This window comes from Drosophila arizonae, chromosome X, assembly GCF_054131065.1.
Source record: "Drosophila arizonae isolate 15081-1271.41 chromosome X, UAZ_ARI_1.0, whole genome shotgun sequence".
Taxonomy (NCBI): domain Eukaryota; kingdom Metazoa; phylum Arthropoda; class Insecta; order Diptera; family Drosophilidae; genus Drosophila; species Drosophila arizonae.
The window spans coordinates 20,829,854-20,846,987 of NC_142927.1; the positions used below are offsets into that span (position 1 = coordinate 20,829,854).

Here is a 17,134-nt window from a genome sequence, read left to right on the forward strand (position 1 = left end):
CTTGGCAGCCTGTGGACTGCGCTTTTCAACAGGTTTACTTAACGGCATTTTTCCAATGTACACACATACACACACGCACACGCACACACACACACACACGCACCAACAAGAAATACCTTCAACCCAAACACGACCTTCGGCTGGGGTTTTTCTTCGCTCTTTTATTTTTTTATTTTCCTTCTCTCTGCTGCCTTCTCGCTGACTGCGCTGCTGCCGCGTATATGAATTTTTCATTTTGTTGAAAACCAATTTGGGAAATCTTTACTGAGTTTCCGTGTGAAGGATGCGGCGTGCTCGGCATTCGACTGTGGGCCTCAGACTCAGCTGACGGAAGTAGGCGAAAATGATGTTCAACTGCCTGCAGGCAGAGCCACAGCCAGAGCCACTCCTCTACGCCCACACACACACACACACACACACACACCCCACTCCACTCCACCCGCAGCCCAGCTCTAGCCATGCACAAGCCAGGCGCAGGAAGGCAGCTTCATTTGACTTTCACTGCTTCCGCATTTGCGCGCTCGCATGCCATATGAGTGCATGTGTGTGTGTGTGTGTGTGTGTGTGTGTGTGTGTGCGAGTGTGTGTTATGTGGTGGGGCGCGTGTGTGTATTGAGCTGTGCATGTGTGCTATTCACGAATTTTAATGAACGGAAAATTGAAATTTGCGGTTATTCAGAACAGCAGCAGCAGCAATAGCAACAGCAGCAACAACCGCAAGAGCAACAACAACAACAACAGCAACAACATCAACTTGATGATGAGCCAAGCGAATCGCATTTGGGATCATATCAAAATGGCAAGCGCCTTTGCCTTTTGTGGCCGCCATCTTTTCTGGCATTCGAGGCCTCAACTCGTAGGCACTTGCACTTGCAAGTGATTGAATTATGTTGTGCACCACACTAACACACACACACACACACAGGCACAGACACGGGCACACTCATGTTGCGGCAGAGCCAATGCGCCACTGAAGGCAGCCACTTGACGTCGGACTCTAATAAATTTTGCATGAGCGTGCATTTATTTTGTGCCGCAATGCTTCTCTGATGCCAAAGAGACAGGCTCAGCCGTCAGACGTGGATCAAGAGCGAGACTTGAGGCTTTAAGGCGAGACTCAGCTGAGCTTTAAGTGATTCTTGTATATGAAAACATGTAAGAAAGCTCTAGTCGAGACTGCTCGATTACGAAAGGCCCTGAACACTTCGAGAAACCGATATTTCAGTAATACTCAGCGTCTTTTTGCTTACGCAAGAAATACACACACACAGACACGCATATAACAAATATAACAAAAATCTAAATTCTATAAAATACATATGAATAAACAATTTCAATTTGGTGACTCTAGCTCTAAAGATGTTGGAGATATAATTTAATAAATAATGTTCGATAGGGTTGTTAATCGTTATCAAAGCAATGGGAGTAGTTATCGATTTGTTGAGATAATTTTGATATGCGCGTAATATACACGTACCTAGAAAAACAAATTTCAAGTTTCTAGCTCTTATAGTTTCAGAGATCGACGTGTTCAAACGTACGGACAGACGGACGGGTGGACAGGACTAAATCGACTCAGTTCGTCGTCCTGATCAAGAATATGTATATATATATATACCTTATGGCGTCTGCCACGCCTCCTTCTGCCTGTTACATACATTAAACAAAACCATCATACCCTGATTTCCCATTGAAAATGGGTTCAGGGTACCATGATAGCGATTGAGCTTAATGTAGTCAGATATTATTATTGTGGAATCATTTGTCCATCAAACTTGGTTCTATTATCGAGATCATTTATCGGCTTATCGAATAAGTCGATAGTGAATGACAAAAGCAGGGCAGTATGAAGTAGGGTTTGACGGGCGGACGGAATGACAGATTGACAAACGGACGTACATTGCTTAAAGCCAGTAAACTCAGTTCACGTTGTGAACGAGCATAAAAATGTATTTTTATGTGCGCACCTGGAGATAAGTGGGTGGAAAACAGTTTGCTGATCAAATCATATTTTAATTTTGGGAATTAGATGCCCAGAAGGGAAAATTCTAATTTGAATACATGAGGAGCACTTTGAGCAGAATGGGTTTTTGATGGTTTGATTAATCCGAAATCCGAAATGCTGTTGCCGCATACTTCAAGGCGGCGTGGCACTTGATGATGCGCCACTTTTGTTTCCATGTTGATTCTTCACTTATTACGCATTCGCCGTGTGCGCCATTCGCCATTCGCCATTTGCCATTTGCCGAATACGCGCACTCACGCTACGCAAACACACTCGCAAATTCATGACGGGATTCTAATTCGAGCAGCAAGAGTGCACGAAAGTTTGCATAATCTATATATATGTGTGTGTGTGTGCACATACATGCATACATGTGCATGTGTATCGGTGTGATTTGCATATTTGCAAAGGGCTTTCGCATCCAGTTGCATTCCATATATCTAACTTTTGTGCATAGTTCAACTAATTATCAAATGCCAACCTACTAGAAGGCCAGAGAGATACGGATACAGATATGGATTTGGCTTTGGATGTGAATGTGAATGTGGAGCGTTGTCAACTTGTCACCGAGCTGCAGCCGAGGCAGCCAGCATCATCCATCAAAACTCATTAGTTTAATTAACTGCAGCTACTAGAATTAAGTATAATGCGTAGCAGTGCTCCGAGTGTCGACAGTGAATGACGAAAAGATACCCTGCTCCACATGGGGTGGCGATGGATAGCATCTGGAGATGATTTACTTAAGAACTATCGAATGTGGTTGAAGTTGATTGAGTAGATCTAATCAGCTATTTATCTGATTTTTCTTTGAGAGAATGGAGTTTCGAGCGATCATTGATCCAGTTTCTTTGATTTTTCGATTTATAACTAATTCAAACAGCTCTGAGCACACTCAAAATGAGTTTTATTTGTGTTTTAATCTTTATTTTATAGTGCAGAATCAGTACATGAATTTTGGTTAATAGTTTAAGGAAATATATGTAACAGGCAGACGTAGGCGTGGCACACCCCCACAGTAGATATATTCTTGATCAGGGCGATGAGCTGAGTGGATATAGCACTGTCAGTCTAACTGTCGGTACGACCGTTTAAACGTTTAAACGCGTCGCTCTCAGAATTTATGAGAACTAGAGGCTTGATAGTTTGTTGTGGGTACGTGTGTAGCACTTATAAATCGCGATTTTGTAAAGAAAAATCGATAACTATTGCAATTTAAATGTTATCGATGATAAACCTCATCAAAATCGAGCTATAAAAGTATATCTCGTTCATCTTTAGAGCTCGAATCTCCAAGATCTTCGATACTTGTACGTATTCAGCGGAATAAGCTGGAATACTACAAGCAGTAGCTGCATACGGTATTCCGGGTATTCGCTAGTCGGGCAGAAGCACTCCTACTAGGACACTGAATATCGAAAGAAAATACTTTTGGAAGCTAATAATATAGTTTTTCGAATGGGACAGGGATGAAGAGACAAACTCATATTCATATATGTATATACTAAATATACTATCCATATATATAGATATGTATGTATATCTCTATCATTTTGACAGGTCCGTCTCAAAATGCTGAAAACATTTTCACTTATTCCTCTGCCAATTGCCAGATGAGTCCCCATTGGAGCGTCTGCTCCGCACGTCGGCGTCGTCGTCGTCGTCGTCGTCGTCGTCATCCATTTGGTGTCGGTGTGCAAAACCGAAAGCTAATTGAGAGCTGTACCAATTTCTCAGCTTTTTATTGCGCCATTGATAAACTGTGCGAATGAGTGAATGACAGCGACTGACTCAATTAGGTTTCAATAAGCCAGCCAAGCGCTTGGCTAGCTTTCAATAGGCAGCGTCGACAAGAAACGATTTCACACACAATGACATGGCTACACACACACACACACACACACCACCACACACACGCATATACACACCCACACACACATACGTCTTTAACTGCTACCGCTAACAACGCTTTGTCTTCCTTTGTTATGCGCCATTTGGCCGCTGGGTGGCGCTTTTGTTCGACGCGCTGTTAAATGCGTGAAGTCAACTTTTATTTGGTCGTATTTCGCTTTTATGTGCATGCCGAAATCGATAATCGATTAATAAGCCAGCGGAGCCGAGGCATAAAAAAGCTCTAAATTATGCGCCCGAAAGTATGCAACAGCACAAATGCCAACAAATCGAAATTATATGGCCGACATACATATATAATTTACAGGGTATATGTAAGTACGCCAACTGCCAGTGCTTAGCTTAAGACATGGCCAAAGGTGATGCGAAACAAGCATAAAAATTCATCCGATTTTCGATCAAGTGGCATTCGAGCTGCACATGTGCTTGCAGCTACCACACCCCCACTGCTACACCTCCGCCACCCGCCCACCTGGCAAAGGTCGAGTGCGAGAGCAATTGTTGGCTGCCAGCTGGAGGAGATAGCAATGCGGAGCGCTTTCAGTCAAGCTCCAAGTCCGTCCGAGCAGTCAAAGGCGTTCGCAAAGAAAACCGTTTGGCCATGATTCTTTTATGCTGTATTGTTCAGCGATAAATACCCTGTAGTCGGCCAGAGAAGAGACGTGTTGCTAGACTGCAGCGTAAGCTTGCTAGGAATTGTGGAGAAGAAGAGCTCAAAAGCTTGATGATGTTAAACACAATAAATAGTTTGGCATGCCAGCAATCGATTGATTATGGCTATAGGATTACAGGGTATACGGCGATTACAATAGACACGCATGGTGGCAAGCAGCTGTAGTAGGGCATAGGAGTGCGCTTTTTCTTTAGCTTAACAAACAATGCCTCATCCTGATGCTGAAGCTTAGCGTCAGCTCGACTGGGACTGTGTGCGAGGATTGGAGCTGGTAGCTGGGAGCTGGGAGCTGGGGCCTGGTGCCTGGTGCCTGAACTGGAGCTGGGCTGTCGTTCGTTGTGGCTGGCATCTTTGCAAATGCATTCATGAAATTTATGCGCCTGAAGAGCACAATTTATTTTACATGAGCCATGTGGGCGACCTTCGGCGACCTGCTGATTAAAAACTGGTAGCAGCAACTTTATTTACGCAGCGTAAACATCAGCAGTGGCAACAGCAGCGGCAGCGGCAGCGGCAGCGGCAGCAGCTGCATTGAAAGGCAGTCATGATTAACTTTTAGATAGGGTCCACACACACACACACACACACGCGCACACAATGGCTGTGTGGCTTGGGATCCTAGCTTAGGCAAAGACGTGAGGTCAGATATGCTCGACGGCGCATGAGAAACAAGCTAAAACTCACTCGAATCTCTCTCTCTATCTCGCTCTCTCTCTCGCTCGCTCTCGTCTCTGGTTGAGGGCAGCAATTGAAATCATATTGCACGCGCTTAAAATATGAATGAACTGCATTCATGTTGAGCACACACAAATACACACCCACACACACACACACACACAGAGAGAGCTCTGGCGACACAGAGCAGCAGTGGGATGTGGGCATGGCTACCGTGCGCTGCTAATTCCACTTGCCACAGGCTCATCATAATTGTTGCAAGTGCAAGCAGAGCGCACATACACACACACACACACACACACACACACACACACACACACAGATCACCCGCACATGCAGTGAAAGCAATTAAAAAGATGCTGGCGACCTGCTAAATATGTTGCATACTTTTAGGTGGCATCTCTGCACTCGATGCAGTTATAGCCGGACACATATTGCGCCGACTGGCCAAGGGCCATGCTGATTTTCGACTCACATGGAAAACGCATTCAAGTTGCACGCATTTCAATTTCCGACAGCATTTCTGGTGTCAAACAAATAACTTGCAACATGCTACACAATTGTGGATTGTAGTTGCAGCAACCGCAGCTACATAGCTGCATTGCTGAATCATACTCACACACACACACAAAAACAGTAAAAGTAGTAGTAGAAGAAGCAGAGCATTGGCCAAAAACATGCTCACAACTTGCGCACACTCACTCCTGCTGTTGTGGCCGCACGAGTCGGAGAATGTTTTACATCAATTCAATTGTAATTTGCATTTTTTAAGTGCTTTTGATTGATTTGATGTGGCGTTTGCTTTGCGGCACCTAATTGAAACTGGGCTTACAGTGGGTGGAAGGGGATGATGTATATATGTATAAATATAATATAATATATATATGTATATTTTTCTATTATATTCGTAAACTTCTATAGATTCTATACCCTGCATCCAAAGGGATGATATGCTAGTTTTATTGAAGTATATGTAACAGGCAGAGCGAGGCTTTGCGTCAGCTGCGCAGTTAGCAGAGCGGCGGCTTATGCGTCTGTGTGTATGTGTGTATATACATGCCTACGAAGATGAGAATATCAGCTCCTCGAAGAGGTCGAGCAGTCTTGAATAGAGCTTTCTCATTTGATTTGCGTTTATATAAAATATGTATTTTTAAATAATTTTCGTTTCTTTTATAAATTGTATATTTTTTATGATTTTTCTATATATAATTTTTTTTTTTTTTTTTTGTAAATTTGTATATTTATTTTTAATTTTTATTTATTTTTTTTTTAACCTTTCTTAAAATTTTCTCATTTTTTTTTTTTTAATAAGTATAATATCATGTGGTATATTCATGTATATTCATGTGGAAATATTCTAATTAAATTTTGGGTAAATTTTCATATATCTATTACCTGAATCGTCGTTTATTTCTACAAAAGAATTTAATGTTCTGCATTTCGAAAATGATTCGTCAGCTCGGCTGTTAAGTAATTTAAGAAATACTTTTGAAAATGTCATGCATTGCATACCGTTTGACATTACATGCGTGTGTGCGTATGAGTGTGCTTGTGTGTGTGCGTGTGTGTGTGCAAGGGCTAAAAGCATTTTGGGGTCTTCAATAGTTTATCAGCATTCTTCGTTGCGATGTCTGGGATGCGGTCTGAATTTGTTAGCCGGAGGTTTTGGCATCAGGTCTGTTCAAAGTTAAGTGCAGCACAATGGCTTAGGTGAATGCCTGGCATAGTTCGCTCTCAATGGGCTAGTGTCTGGGTGTCTGGGTGTCTGGGTCAAAGGGCGGATTAGTCAATATATATAAATATGTATGTATGTGTGTGTGTGTGTTTAAATTTTACGCTGAGAAGCATGCGATGCCGAAAATTTGCGGCAAGTCATGTATTAAGAAGCATTTTAAATTAAATTCCAGCTGAAAATCAATCAAAAATAAATGCACCTGAAAAATCTACATTCAGCGGACAGACGGCATTTAAGTAGTATGCAATCGGCGCTCTCATGTATAAAGCGTAATTAAATTACCGTTGCTCACTTTGACTTTGAGTGACAAACAAACAAACCAAAAGACTTGACAAACACTAATTGCGGCTTCTTGAAATGGAAAATCTTCTGCCAGGATTAAGACCTGAAATGGAGTGAATCGATAAAAATCGATTTTTTATTAAATTGTAAAGTCAAAGCAAAAGGTGTTCTCTTCGTATTCAAAGTAAATTGATTCCCTATTTTTGATTATTTTTACTAAATCAAAGAAAACATCCCTCAAGGCGCATTTAAAATGTTGGATAAGCAAATTGTAAAATTGCATCGGAGAAATTCGAGAAGATAGAGCGGCAGATCCTTTATACATATTCCTGATCTATCATCTATACAAAATTACAGTTTTATTGATTTTGAATTAGCAGTTACTACACAGGTCTGTCCATATTAAACGGACCCATCTGGCAACCCTATGAGGTTGCTCATGGTTATTGTGGTTACTTAGGTTTTTTCCCAACCATTTCATAGACTTAAATGAGTCAAAAAGTATTTTGTGTATGTATTGGTATGCTTACACGAGTTGTTTTAGCATTGTGTGCGTGTGTGTGTGTGTACATGTATATGCGAATATGAAGAAGCTCACATACTAAGTCTCATTATGCGATCGTCAATCATATCGTTGCCTAAAGGATGTTCGTGAAAAGAGCGTCACACGAATAGTTCAGCCTAAGGCTCTCAACAGAAAACGGAGACGAATCAAAATCAAAGAGTCCTGCTCAGAGTGAGAGGGAGTGAGTGTGATTCTGTAAACAGAGCACAAAGAAGAAAACGGTTAAAGGTTATTTGCGAGCTATGATCTTAAGTTATCGATTCATATCACTTGAGATAGGCACCACTTTATCAGGAACATCTCTGAGACTTCTTTCTAGAATTATATCTTATTTATTTTCTGCTAACACTGGCTTTAATATACGTATACATATGTGTTTGTCTTTTGAATGGAAGCTCAGTTGAAGTCAATTTGAATTCATTTCAATGCTATTAACTATGAGTCATCGAATCTTTGAGATCAGCCGCACCCTTCTAGATATATTTCTTACTAATTTTCTATCAATACTTGTTTTAATATATGTTCGCCTCATTTTAATGAAATTTTTTAAAAGTCAGTTTGAATTGATTTGAAACAATCGATAGCTTTTTAATAAAATCGATTAAAACTGCTATCAAATTTGAGTTATCGATCATAATTTATGTCCTTGGCGGACACTACCTTCTAAAGTTATTTCTTTCTCGTTTTCTCTTAACACTTGTTCTAATATTATATGTTCGTCTCTTTTTTTCATTCAATTTCAGTCGAAGTCAATGTGAACGAGAGTCCAGTGCACTTGACACTCTGTGATACCGCCGGCCAGGATACGCTGGATCCGTTGCGCGAGCTGAGCTATCCCGACAGCGATGTCTTTCTGCTGTGCTTCTCGGTGGTCAAGCCCGAAACGTTCGGGGCCATCAAATCGAAATGGGCTCCCAAATTTGCCAAAACAAAGGCGGCGCTCATTTTGGTTGGCACCCAGGCCGACCTGAGGAGCGATTTGAATGTGTTGAATAAATCGCAGGTGAGTTCTCGCCCCATCCCCCTTACACCTTTCGCCTTTCGCATCTCCCGTAGCCGTTGTGCTCTTTTTATTTATTTTGATATTTTTCTGCTGCTGCGTGTTGATTTTGCTTATTTATGCGCCTTAGCTCATGCTTGACTTCATTCTCATTTGTCAGCGTGAGGCGCACGTGTGTGTAACTGTGTGTGTGTGTGTGTGTGTGAACAGCGAATTGTTAAAATATTTATGATATTCTTATTTGATTTCATATGTGCTTCGGGCGTGCCGCTTTCCCATGGATGAGCAGACAAATGGCGAGAAACCAATTTCATATGCAGACGCCTGGGATTTGGCAACAACAATTGGTGCCAAATACATCGAGACTTCCTCAGCCACACAGGTGAGTTCACATGAAATGTTTAGATGCTTGTTGCCGTTGCTGTTGACGTTGTTATTGCTGTGGCCATTGTTGATGCCGTTGGGCCAAGCATTTCAACCGCCATCATATTAATTAAAGCAACAGCAGCAGGCGAAGTCTGCGAAGTCATTGCACCAGCAATGGCTAAAAAACACTAACACACTAGCAACAGTCGCAACAGCAACAACAACAACAACAACAGCTTACATTCAACAAATCCTTTGGGCTGTCGCTGTCTGTATGCAAACACTTAAAAACGGAAAATTCTGCTGAATGCTGACATTTGCCTTTGAGGTAATGTGCCACACTTTGCTTCCCATAGCCACAAGCAGACGCAGAGACAGACACACAGACACACACACAGACGCACACAATAATCATAATTGTGCGGTGTTCGTGCTGGTTACTGCTAAAGTAACAACTGCCTGACTCTGCTGGCTCTGCTGACTCTGCTGCCTCTGCTGCCTCTGGTGGCTCAAGCTCTGTCGCTTGCGTTGCCACTGCCAACACACCACTTCCTTCGAGTGGATGGCAGCGTTTTTTGTATTGGCCGTGCAATGCACTCGCACCTTTATGTGGTCCCCAAGAAGCCGCCAATGCTGACTGCGAGCACGCAAGGGAAATTTACTCGCATTGCTGCACAAAAAAAAAATAAAAATAAATAAAAAAAAAAAAAAAATGAAGAAAAAAAGATACAACAATTGCGCTGTCGCCGCATGCGGAATTCTTTTTACATTTTTAAATAAGCGCAAGAAAAAAAATATGATTTTAATTGGACATACTTTTTTCATATATGTAATTATATATATGGATATATTTTCTATTTTTATTTATATTACGTATACGTAATTAGAACACGCATTCGTCATGTTAGGCCAGAAAATTTAATTTAGTATAATGCATAAGGCGCAACTGCAGCGGAATTGCATCTTTGGATTATTTCAGACTTGCCTCTACAATTTAAAGTTTTCTTTTCAATAATATATAGAAAACAGTATCAAATCCAATTAAATACAATGTAGATTGTTATATCAATTAGCATGGCACTATAGTTAACTATCGATACTTAACCATAATGCTATCGATATTTAACTACATATAACGCAAGCGATGCTCACAGCGAATGTTTTTAAGAGTAGAGGAAGAAATTTATTCGAGCAAATAAAGCAAAGAAGATTAAGCAGCAGATGCGGGTAGATATTTCAAATAAGATAAGACCTTTTACAGTAAATTTATGCAGGAATTTCATTTGTAGCAGGCCAGTATAATATTTGAAGGACTAGCACTATAATTAGCATCGATAGATACAAATTTATCGATAGTTATGTTATGCTATTATGAGCAATAGAAGACGAAGAGAAAGATGGGCAGAACGAATTAGAGGCTGAGAGAGTTAAGTTTGATTTTAAGTGAAGAAATAAAGTGAAGAAATAAAGGCCTCCTACATATTTTATTTCGAGTCAGTCTTCATACTTTCCCTTATTAATAAATTACAACTTTATTATATTTTATGACTTTGTTATTAAAAATTAATTTCAATTATGTGATCAACTTTTTTCTCCGCTTTAAAATACTCGCCGACGTCGTTTCTTCATTATTATCTCATATCTTATTTTTTCGACTCTCCATCTTCTACACATTTCTATTCTTCTGAGTAATACTACTATTACCACTACTACTACACTCCTCTTTTACTTTTCTACGAACGGTTCATAATAACTAGCTTAATGCTTGCGCTCGCTACAAATGATTTCTAGTTCATTTGCCAGGGATGTCATCATTTTTCAGAATCCTACATATATTTTTTATTTGTCTTACTTAAATTTATAAATCCTTTTCTTTTTCTTCTCTGCTGCAGGATAAAGTCAAAGACGTTTTTGATACAGCCATCTGGGAGGGCTTGGTGCCCACAACATTGCCGCCCACGCCGCCCTTCTGGAAGAAGCTCTTTTGCCTTGCCTAATGGGAGAGTGAGAGCTACGCAAACGTATATTTCTTTATATATTTGCAACTCGAAAAAGAGAAAAAAAACTCAACAAAATGAAGATAGTAAAAAAAAAACACTAGTAATAATAATATTTTTCTTAAATTTATTATATGCATATATAATTCTACATCTTAAGAATTATTGCTCGACTAATTATAAACGATCTACATATATAGTATATTCATATATATTTATTTATACTTTTGCTTGACAGTGCTATTTGACTATGGCACGCGCACTCATTGACTGAACTATTGATAACGATTACGATAACGATTATAATAATCAAATAAAATACATCAAAGTTATATTATTATTCCAAAATTTCGTACACTTAGGACACAATTGTATCTGATAGCAAACAAAAACATTTTTTTTTTATTATTATTATTATTATTATAATTATTAATTATTTAGGCTATCAAGTTCTCGCGATCATTGTTCGCCTTTTGATGATAGTTCTTAAATGTTGTAGTCTAAGTAAATTTTTGGAAGTTTTTATGCTCGGCTGAATCATGTTCATGAAAGGCTTGGCAAACGAAGCAAACCCAACTGGTGTTACGTCATTCCATCCATATAAGCATTAAGTTTTAAAACCCTATATGCAAAAGCAACAACAAGCAACAAAATACAATATACACTTAAAAACAAAAAGAGAGACAAGTTTGTTTTATTTTTTAAATATTCTATTAATTATCCAGCGAAATCATATCATATGCTTAAACTTATCTTAATCAAAAGTTAAAGCAGTGTCTCGAGTTCCGTTTGGTTGATGGAAATGTCTTTCACATGCGTCAGAATTCGCAAGGCTCAGACTATAAATACAAAACGCAGATTAAAAGTGGGCAACAAGAAATTGAAGACAAGCGAAAACTTGATTATGAATGCGAATAAAAAAAAAAAAACAAATTAAAGATTGATTTAATGCATAATTTTAGTACTTGGACTTGGACCTTTAACCCAGCATATATGCCTGGCACGTAGTCACGTATCATTTTTTTGGAGCTCTATTTAATTTTGTTAAACAGTGTAATGGAAGAGCAAAATCAACAAAAACAACATTAGCGTAGACTTCTGGAATAAAAAAAAGGAAAGAACAAACAAACAAACAAGAGCGTGGTGCTTAACGGAAACCTAAACATACGCACTCGCAGCCAGACACCCACACATCTATGTATTTATACACCCACTCATATACACACACAGGCAGACAATCCGCACACACATGCACATGCCGCCAGCCGCTGCAATGAAACTTGAGCGAAAAGTTAAGCGGAGCTTGTCAAGTTTTTTAGCTTTCACCGAAAACGTAAAATTAATTTTGTCGTGGCAGCAACGTCAGTCTACATGCAGTAAGCAGCATGCAGCATGTAGCATGCAACATGCAGCATGTAGTAAGCATCTTCATTTTTGGCATCAAGTGTTCTGTTGACATTGATGCCTTGATTGCAACAAACGTTGGCAGTCATTGCGGACGCTGCATCAACAGACGAACAGCTCTCACTCTCCCTCTCTCTCTTCCTCTCGCTCTCACTCCGTCTGACTCACTCGCTCTTGTTGTTTGGCTACATGTAAAGGGCTACGAAATTGAAATATTAATGCCGGGCTGACAGTTAACAACTTCGGTGACAGTACAACAAGCTGCCGTCCAAGTGCAGTGTAAACATTTTGCACATTGTCTCGACACGGGCTGAACGTGCCAGAGGTGTGGCATGGGTGGCCTGGATGGGTGCCAGGGGTGACACGGGTCATGAGTATGCCAAATCCTAACAGCAAACAGTTAATACAACTGCCAGCAGCAGCAACAGTCAAAGCTAACATTGAACAACAACAGCAACACAACAGAGCAGAGTAGAAGCAGCAACAACAACAACAGCAACTGCAACTGCAGCTTGAGTCGAGTACGAAATAATTTTAAATTACTAAATCATTATTCGAATTTGAGCACGCTGTCAGGCGTATACAATAAATGAATAATAGCAGCATATAATGGAAAACCCTGAAAATGCTCATTTAAGCTATAATAGTTTTAGGAAAATGCAGCAGGCTAAAGTGGGCGTGGCAGAGTCAGGGTTAATCAAGTTGAATAATTGATTCATTCAGGTTTACTCGAGAAATTACGCTTAATATTTATCAAGCTCAATTTGTCATATTGCAATATATATACAGTGAGTAACTTTAATATTCGTTCTTTTTATTTGTCAAATTTAAATGTTTATAATTGAAATTAATAAAGTGTAAATGCTAAATTGTCGATTGAAAAATAACCTTTCCGATGAGGTATATATCAATATAGTATATTTAACATAACTAACAAAGATAAACCGGAAGAAAAGTTAAAAAAACAAAACTAATATTAATGTTACTCACTGTATATATGTATATATGTTGTCTATGTAGAGTAGATCCTCTCTTTAGGCTAATGGAATTTGTGAGAGAATTTATTCTAAATACATCGTTATAACTTTTTGGTTTCTTTAAAAAGGGGCGTGACAAATTCCAGTCTAATATCGAAGAAACAATAAGAGAGTAGAGTTCAGGGTAGAGTTTAAGGTCTTTTAAGGTAGAGCTCTCCCACTGAAAAGACTTTTGTATTTTACGCAGGTAGAGCTCTTATTATGATATTCTATTGAAATAGAAGTATGTAGCGCATGCATACGCAGAATAGAGGGTAGCTTAATATGTGAGTAAACTTATTTAAAGAGCTACTTTATTCCGTCTGCAAATTGTGCTGGGCAATCATGTTTGAGTTGACTTGTCCCAACTATGAAATCATCAGAATTTCGTCCATGTTCAATACATACATACATACATATGTATATTGAAAACTCTGAACACACACATTGAAAGTGGGAACTGAGGATGTGTTGTAGCTTGATTGAAGTAAATGTATAGTTTAAAGTAAAGGCAGAATATAAGAAAAGGTATAATTTTAGGAAAATATATGCAGCAGGCAGTAAGAGGCGTGGCAGGAGCATGCGTGATATAGCTTAATTATTCAAATAGTAGTGCAGGGCTCTGAGTAGTTGCAAGTCACTTGTATATGTTTGTCTTCTAGACATTTGATTGCGATATAGTATTATATATATAGGATATCTAAATATACCTTTTGGCTGACTACACGCTAGTAATTTCACTCAGTTCCTAGCTCTCTCTCCACAGTCTGCACAGCAGTGAATTAATTTTGAGGGCAATTTTATGCCGTCTGCAAATTGTGCTGGCCAAACATGTGTGAGTTGACTTGTGCCGCATGTCAAATGATTGGGCCTACGAGCATGTTCAATGCATAGCCTGGCCATAATTTGTGCCCCGGCCAATCGAGGACGCTGTCGGCCATGGGCCCGTCCAGGCCACCCACTTAACGATATTGCAGAGACATTGCAGAGGCGAGTCACAGCCGTCGTCTCTTTATTAGTTCAAAAATAAATCAGCAGCCCAAATAGAGAACATGCTCGTGTCATGTTGGAAATTTATAGTGCGGCCAGCAGCAGCACAACCAGACGCTGACGATGCGTATGTGTGCAATAAATAAGCAAACATTTTTTTTTTTTTTTGTATATATTTTTTTTTTTGAGTATTGCAAAAAATTACGCATACGCAGCGTTGGCCTAAATCGAAAGATGTACTAAATACGACAAGGAGTGAGATAGAGAGGGAGTCGCAGAGAGAGAGAGAGAGAGTGGGAGTCAGAGAGAGAGAGAGGGAGTCAGAGTGAGAGAGAGAGAGAGAGGGAATCAGAGAAAGGGAGAGAGGTTAGCGTGTTCGCATCGTTTTCTAATACAATATATTGTTCTTTACTGATACATTACTAATGAATTGGCGCTGTGCTGAGAAATGATTGAATGTTTTCAAGATTCGTGCTATGATGGTATGGATTGTGTTATCAGGTAATTCGAAAGCAAAAAATTTAATTTTTCGTTATTATTTTTTCTCCAGTTGATTTTTTACTCCTATAAATTATCTTTTGTCTATTAAACCTTTTCAAAATATATTTTTGCATAAGCTTTGCTTAAGGAAAAATTTGTATTATTATATTAATATAAGCTTTGTTTAAGGAAAAAATTATATTATTATATTAATATAATTAATATAATGATATTAATAATAATTTTTCATTATTGTTATATTGTTTTTATTTGGCTAGAAATTAAAAAATATTTATATATTTTTTTATTTTTATTTTAAATTTATTTTATTTTAATTGTTTTTAAATATACTTATATAAATATCAAAAAAATTTTGCTAACAAAAAAAAAAAAAAAATTCGAAACGAATGACCGAAATAGTATTACAAATATAAATCTCTGGCGAAGCTAATCTATTACAATGTTCGACTAACTGCTGGCTGGTGTACTCAATACAGTCGTTTCTGATAAATCTAAAATCAGCTTCAGGCAATATGTCTAAAATAGGTTTCTAAATACTGCTCTCTCTAAAATGAGGATTCATAATATGAGCAAAATTACATTTTTTAAGCCATTCAATAACGTTTATAAACTACTGGCACACACACACAGAACTGTTTTGCTAGATGTACATATGTTTAATTGTATTCTCGCCCACTGTGATTGAGTGCTGGCTGCAATGCCAGAGCGTATTCAGCGTATTTCACTGACACAGCACAAAACAAGTGGAAGCCAGACAATGAAAATACGGAAATGTAACGTTAAATGAAAGTAAATTGAAAAAAAAAAAAAAATAAATAAAAAAAGTATAAAAAACGATGCGGAAGAGAGAGTGGGAGAGAGAGAGAGAGAGGCGAAATCAATTCGAATTTATAATGAAAAATACTACACGCCCAGCAGTGTGATCAGTGGCAGCCGTGGAATCCAGTTGAATAGAGTTTTCTTTTCCTTTCACAAAATGTTTTCAGCTTTCTTCCTTTTTTTTTTTTTGGTTGCGGAGCAACTCTTTGTTTGCTACGTGTCCATAAAACCAACAGTTGGAGCGAGCAAAACGACCGATTTCAGCACGCGGCTATTTATGTGGGTCATTCACGCGAAAAGGATGCGACCCCGGCTCCTGCTCCTGCTCCTGCTCCGGGTTCTGTTCCGGCTCCACACAACATGGCTCTATGGCTCGACCGTCTCTCGGATGGCTATGTGTGTGTGTAGAGTGTGTAATTTACTTAGAAATAGATACAGATACTATTGCGAGCAAGAGACATGCGAGAAGCTGAAGCTGAAGCTGAAGGAGCAGCAGTAGCAGCGGAATCTGACGCACATGTAAACGTCGCTAGTTGAACCCTTGATTGCGGTGGTGACGGTCGCCCATTGTTCGACTTGGGTCTTGGACTAAAACTTATAATCATAGCATCATCAACAAAATTATCGTTTTGCCACAGCACGGCACGTAGGGGCGATGAGAGGAGCGAGCGAGAGAGCGAGAGAGGAGAGATAGAGAGAGGAGAGATGCTGAGACGGAGAAGGCATCGCACAGATACACTCGCCATTTAAGAGCATAAAAGCGAAACGTGCTTGAAATGTGAATTACTCACACTTACACACACATACATACACACACTGTTGTACTTTGTGCACTTCAAGTGTCTGGGTCTGTGTGCGTGTGTGTGTGTGTGTGTGTGCGTAAGTCGCTTTTTGCTCCTTCGCTCCTTTGACTCATAACTTTAACTATTTTACACGAACGAACGAACGAACATTTACTTTACTTTTTTCCCCCAGCCGCGCTTTACTTTTATTTACTTATTTTAGTGCTTACTTCCGTTCACGTACACAGACAGCACACACACACATACATACACATTTTTTAACAAATTAACAAGCCAGCCAGCCTCTTGGCGCAGGTTTGTGATTTGAAAATCTGTTTAGCTATTTTCAAATTCAAATCTTGGCATAATTAAGCAAATGATTTGGCAGAACTTTAACATTTTGTTACTTAACA

General features: G+C 39.2%; 1 protein-coding gene across 2 annotated transcripts in view; it reads left to right on the forward strand.

Moving 5' to 3' along the window:
• The window catches only part of RhoU (ras homolog family member U), a 77,495-nt gene extending 65,599 nt beyond the window's left edge, over positions 1–11,896 (forward strand). For both annotated transcript variants that reach the window (XM_089475502.1, XM_018015314.2), the window contains 3 exons: positions 8,590–8,849; positions 9,136–9,228; positions 11,105–11,896. In XM_089475502.1, the coding sequence (XP_089331628.1) occupies positions 8,590–8,849; positions 9,136–9,228; positions 11,105–11,209 (458 nt within the window). In that variant the 3' untranslated portion in view covers positions 11,210–11,896. The remainder of the gene's footprint in view (positions 1–8,589; positions 8,850–9,135; positions 9,229–11,104) is intronic.
• The last annotated feature ends 5,238 nt before the right edge of the window (positions 11,897–17,134 follow it).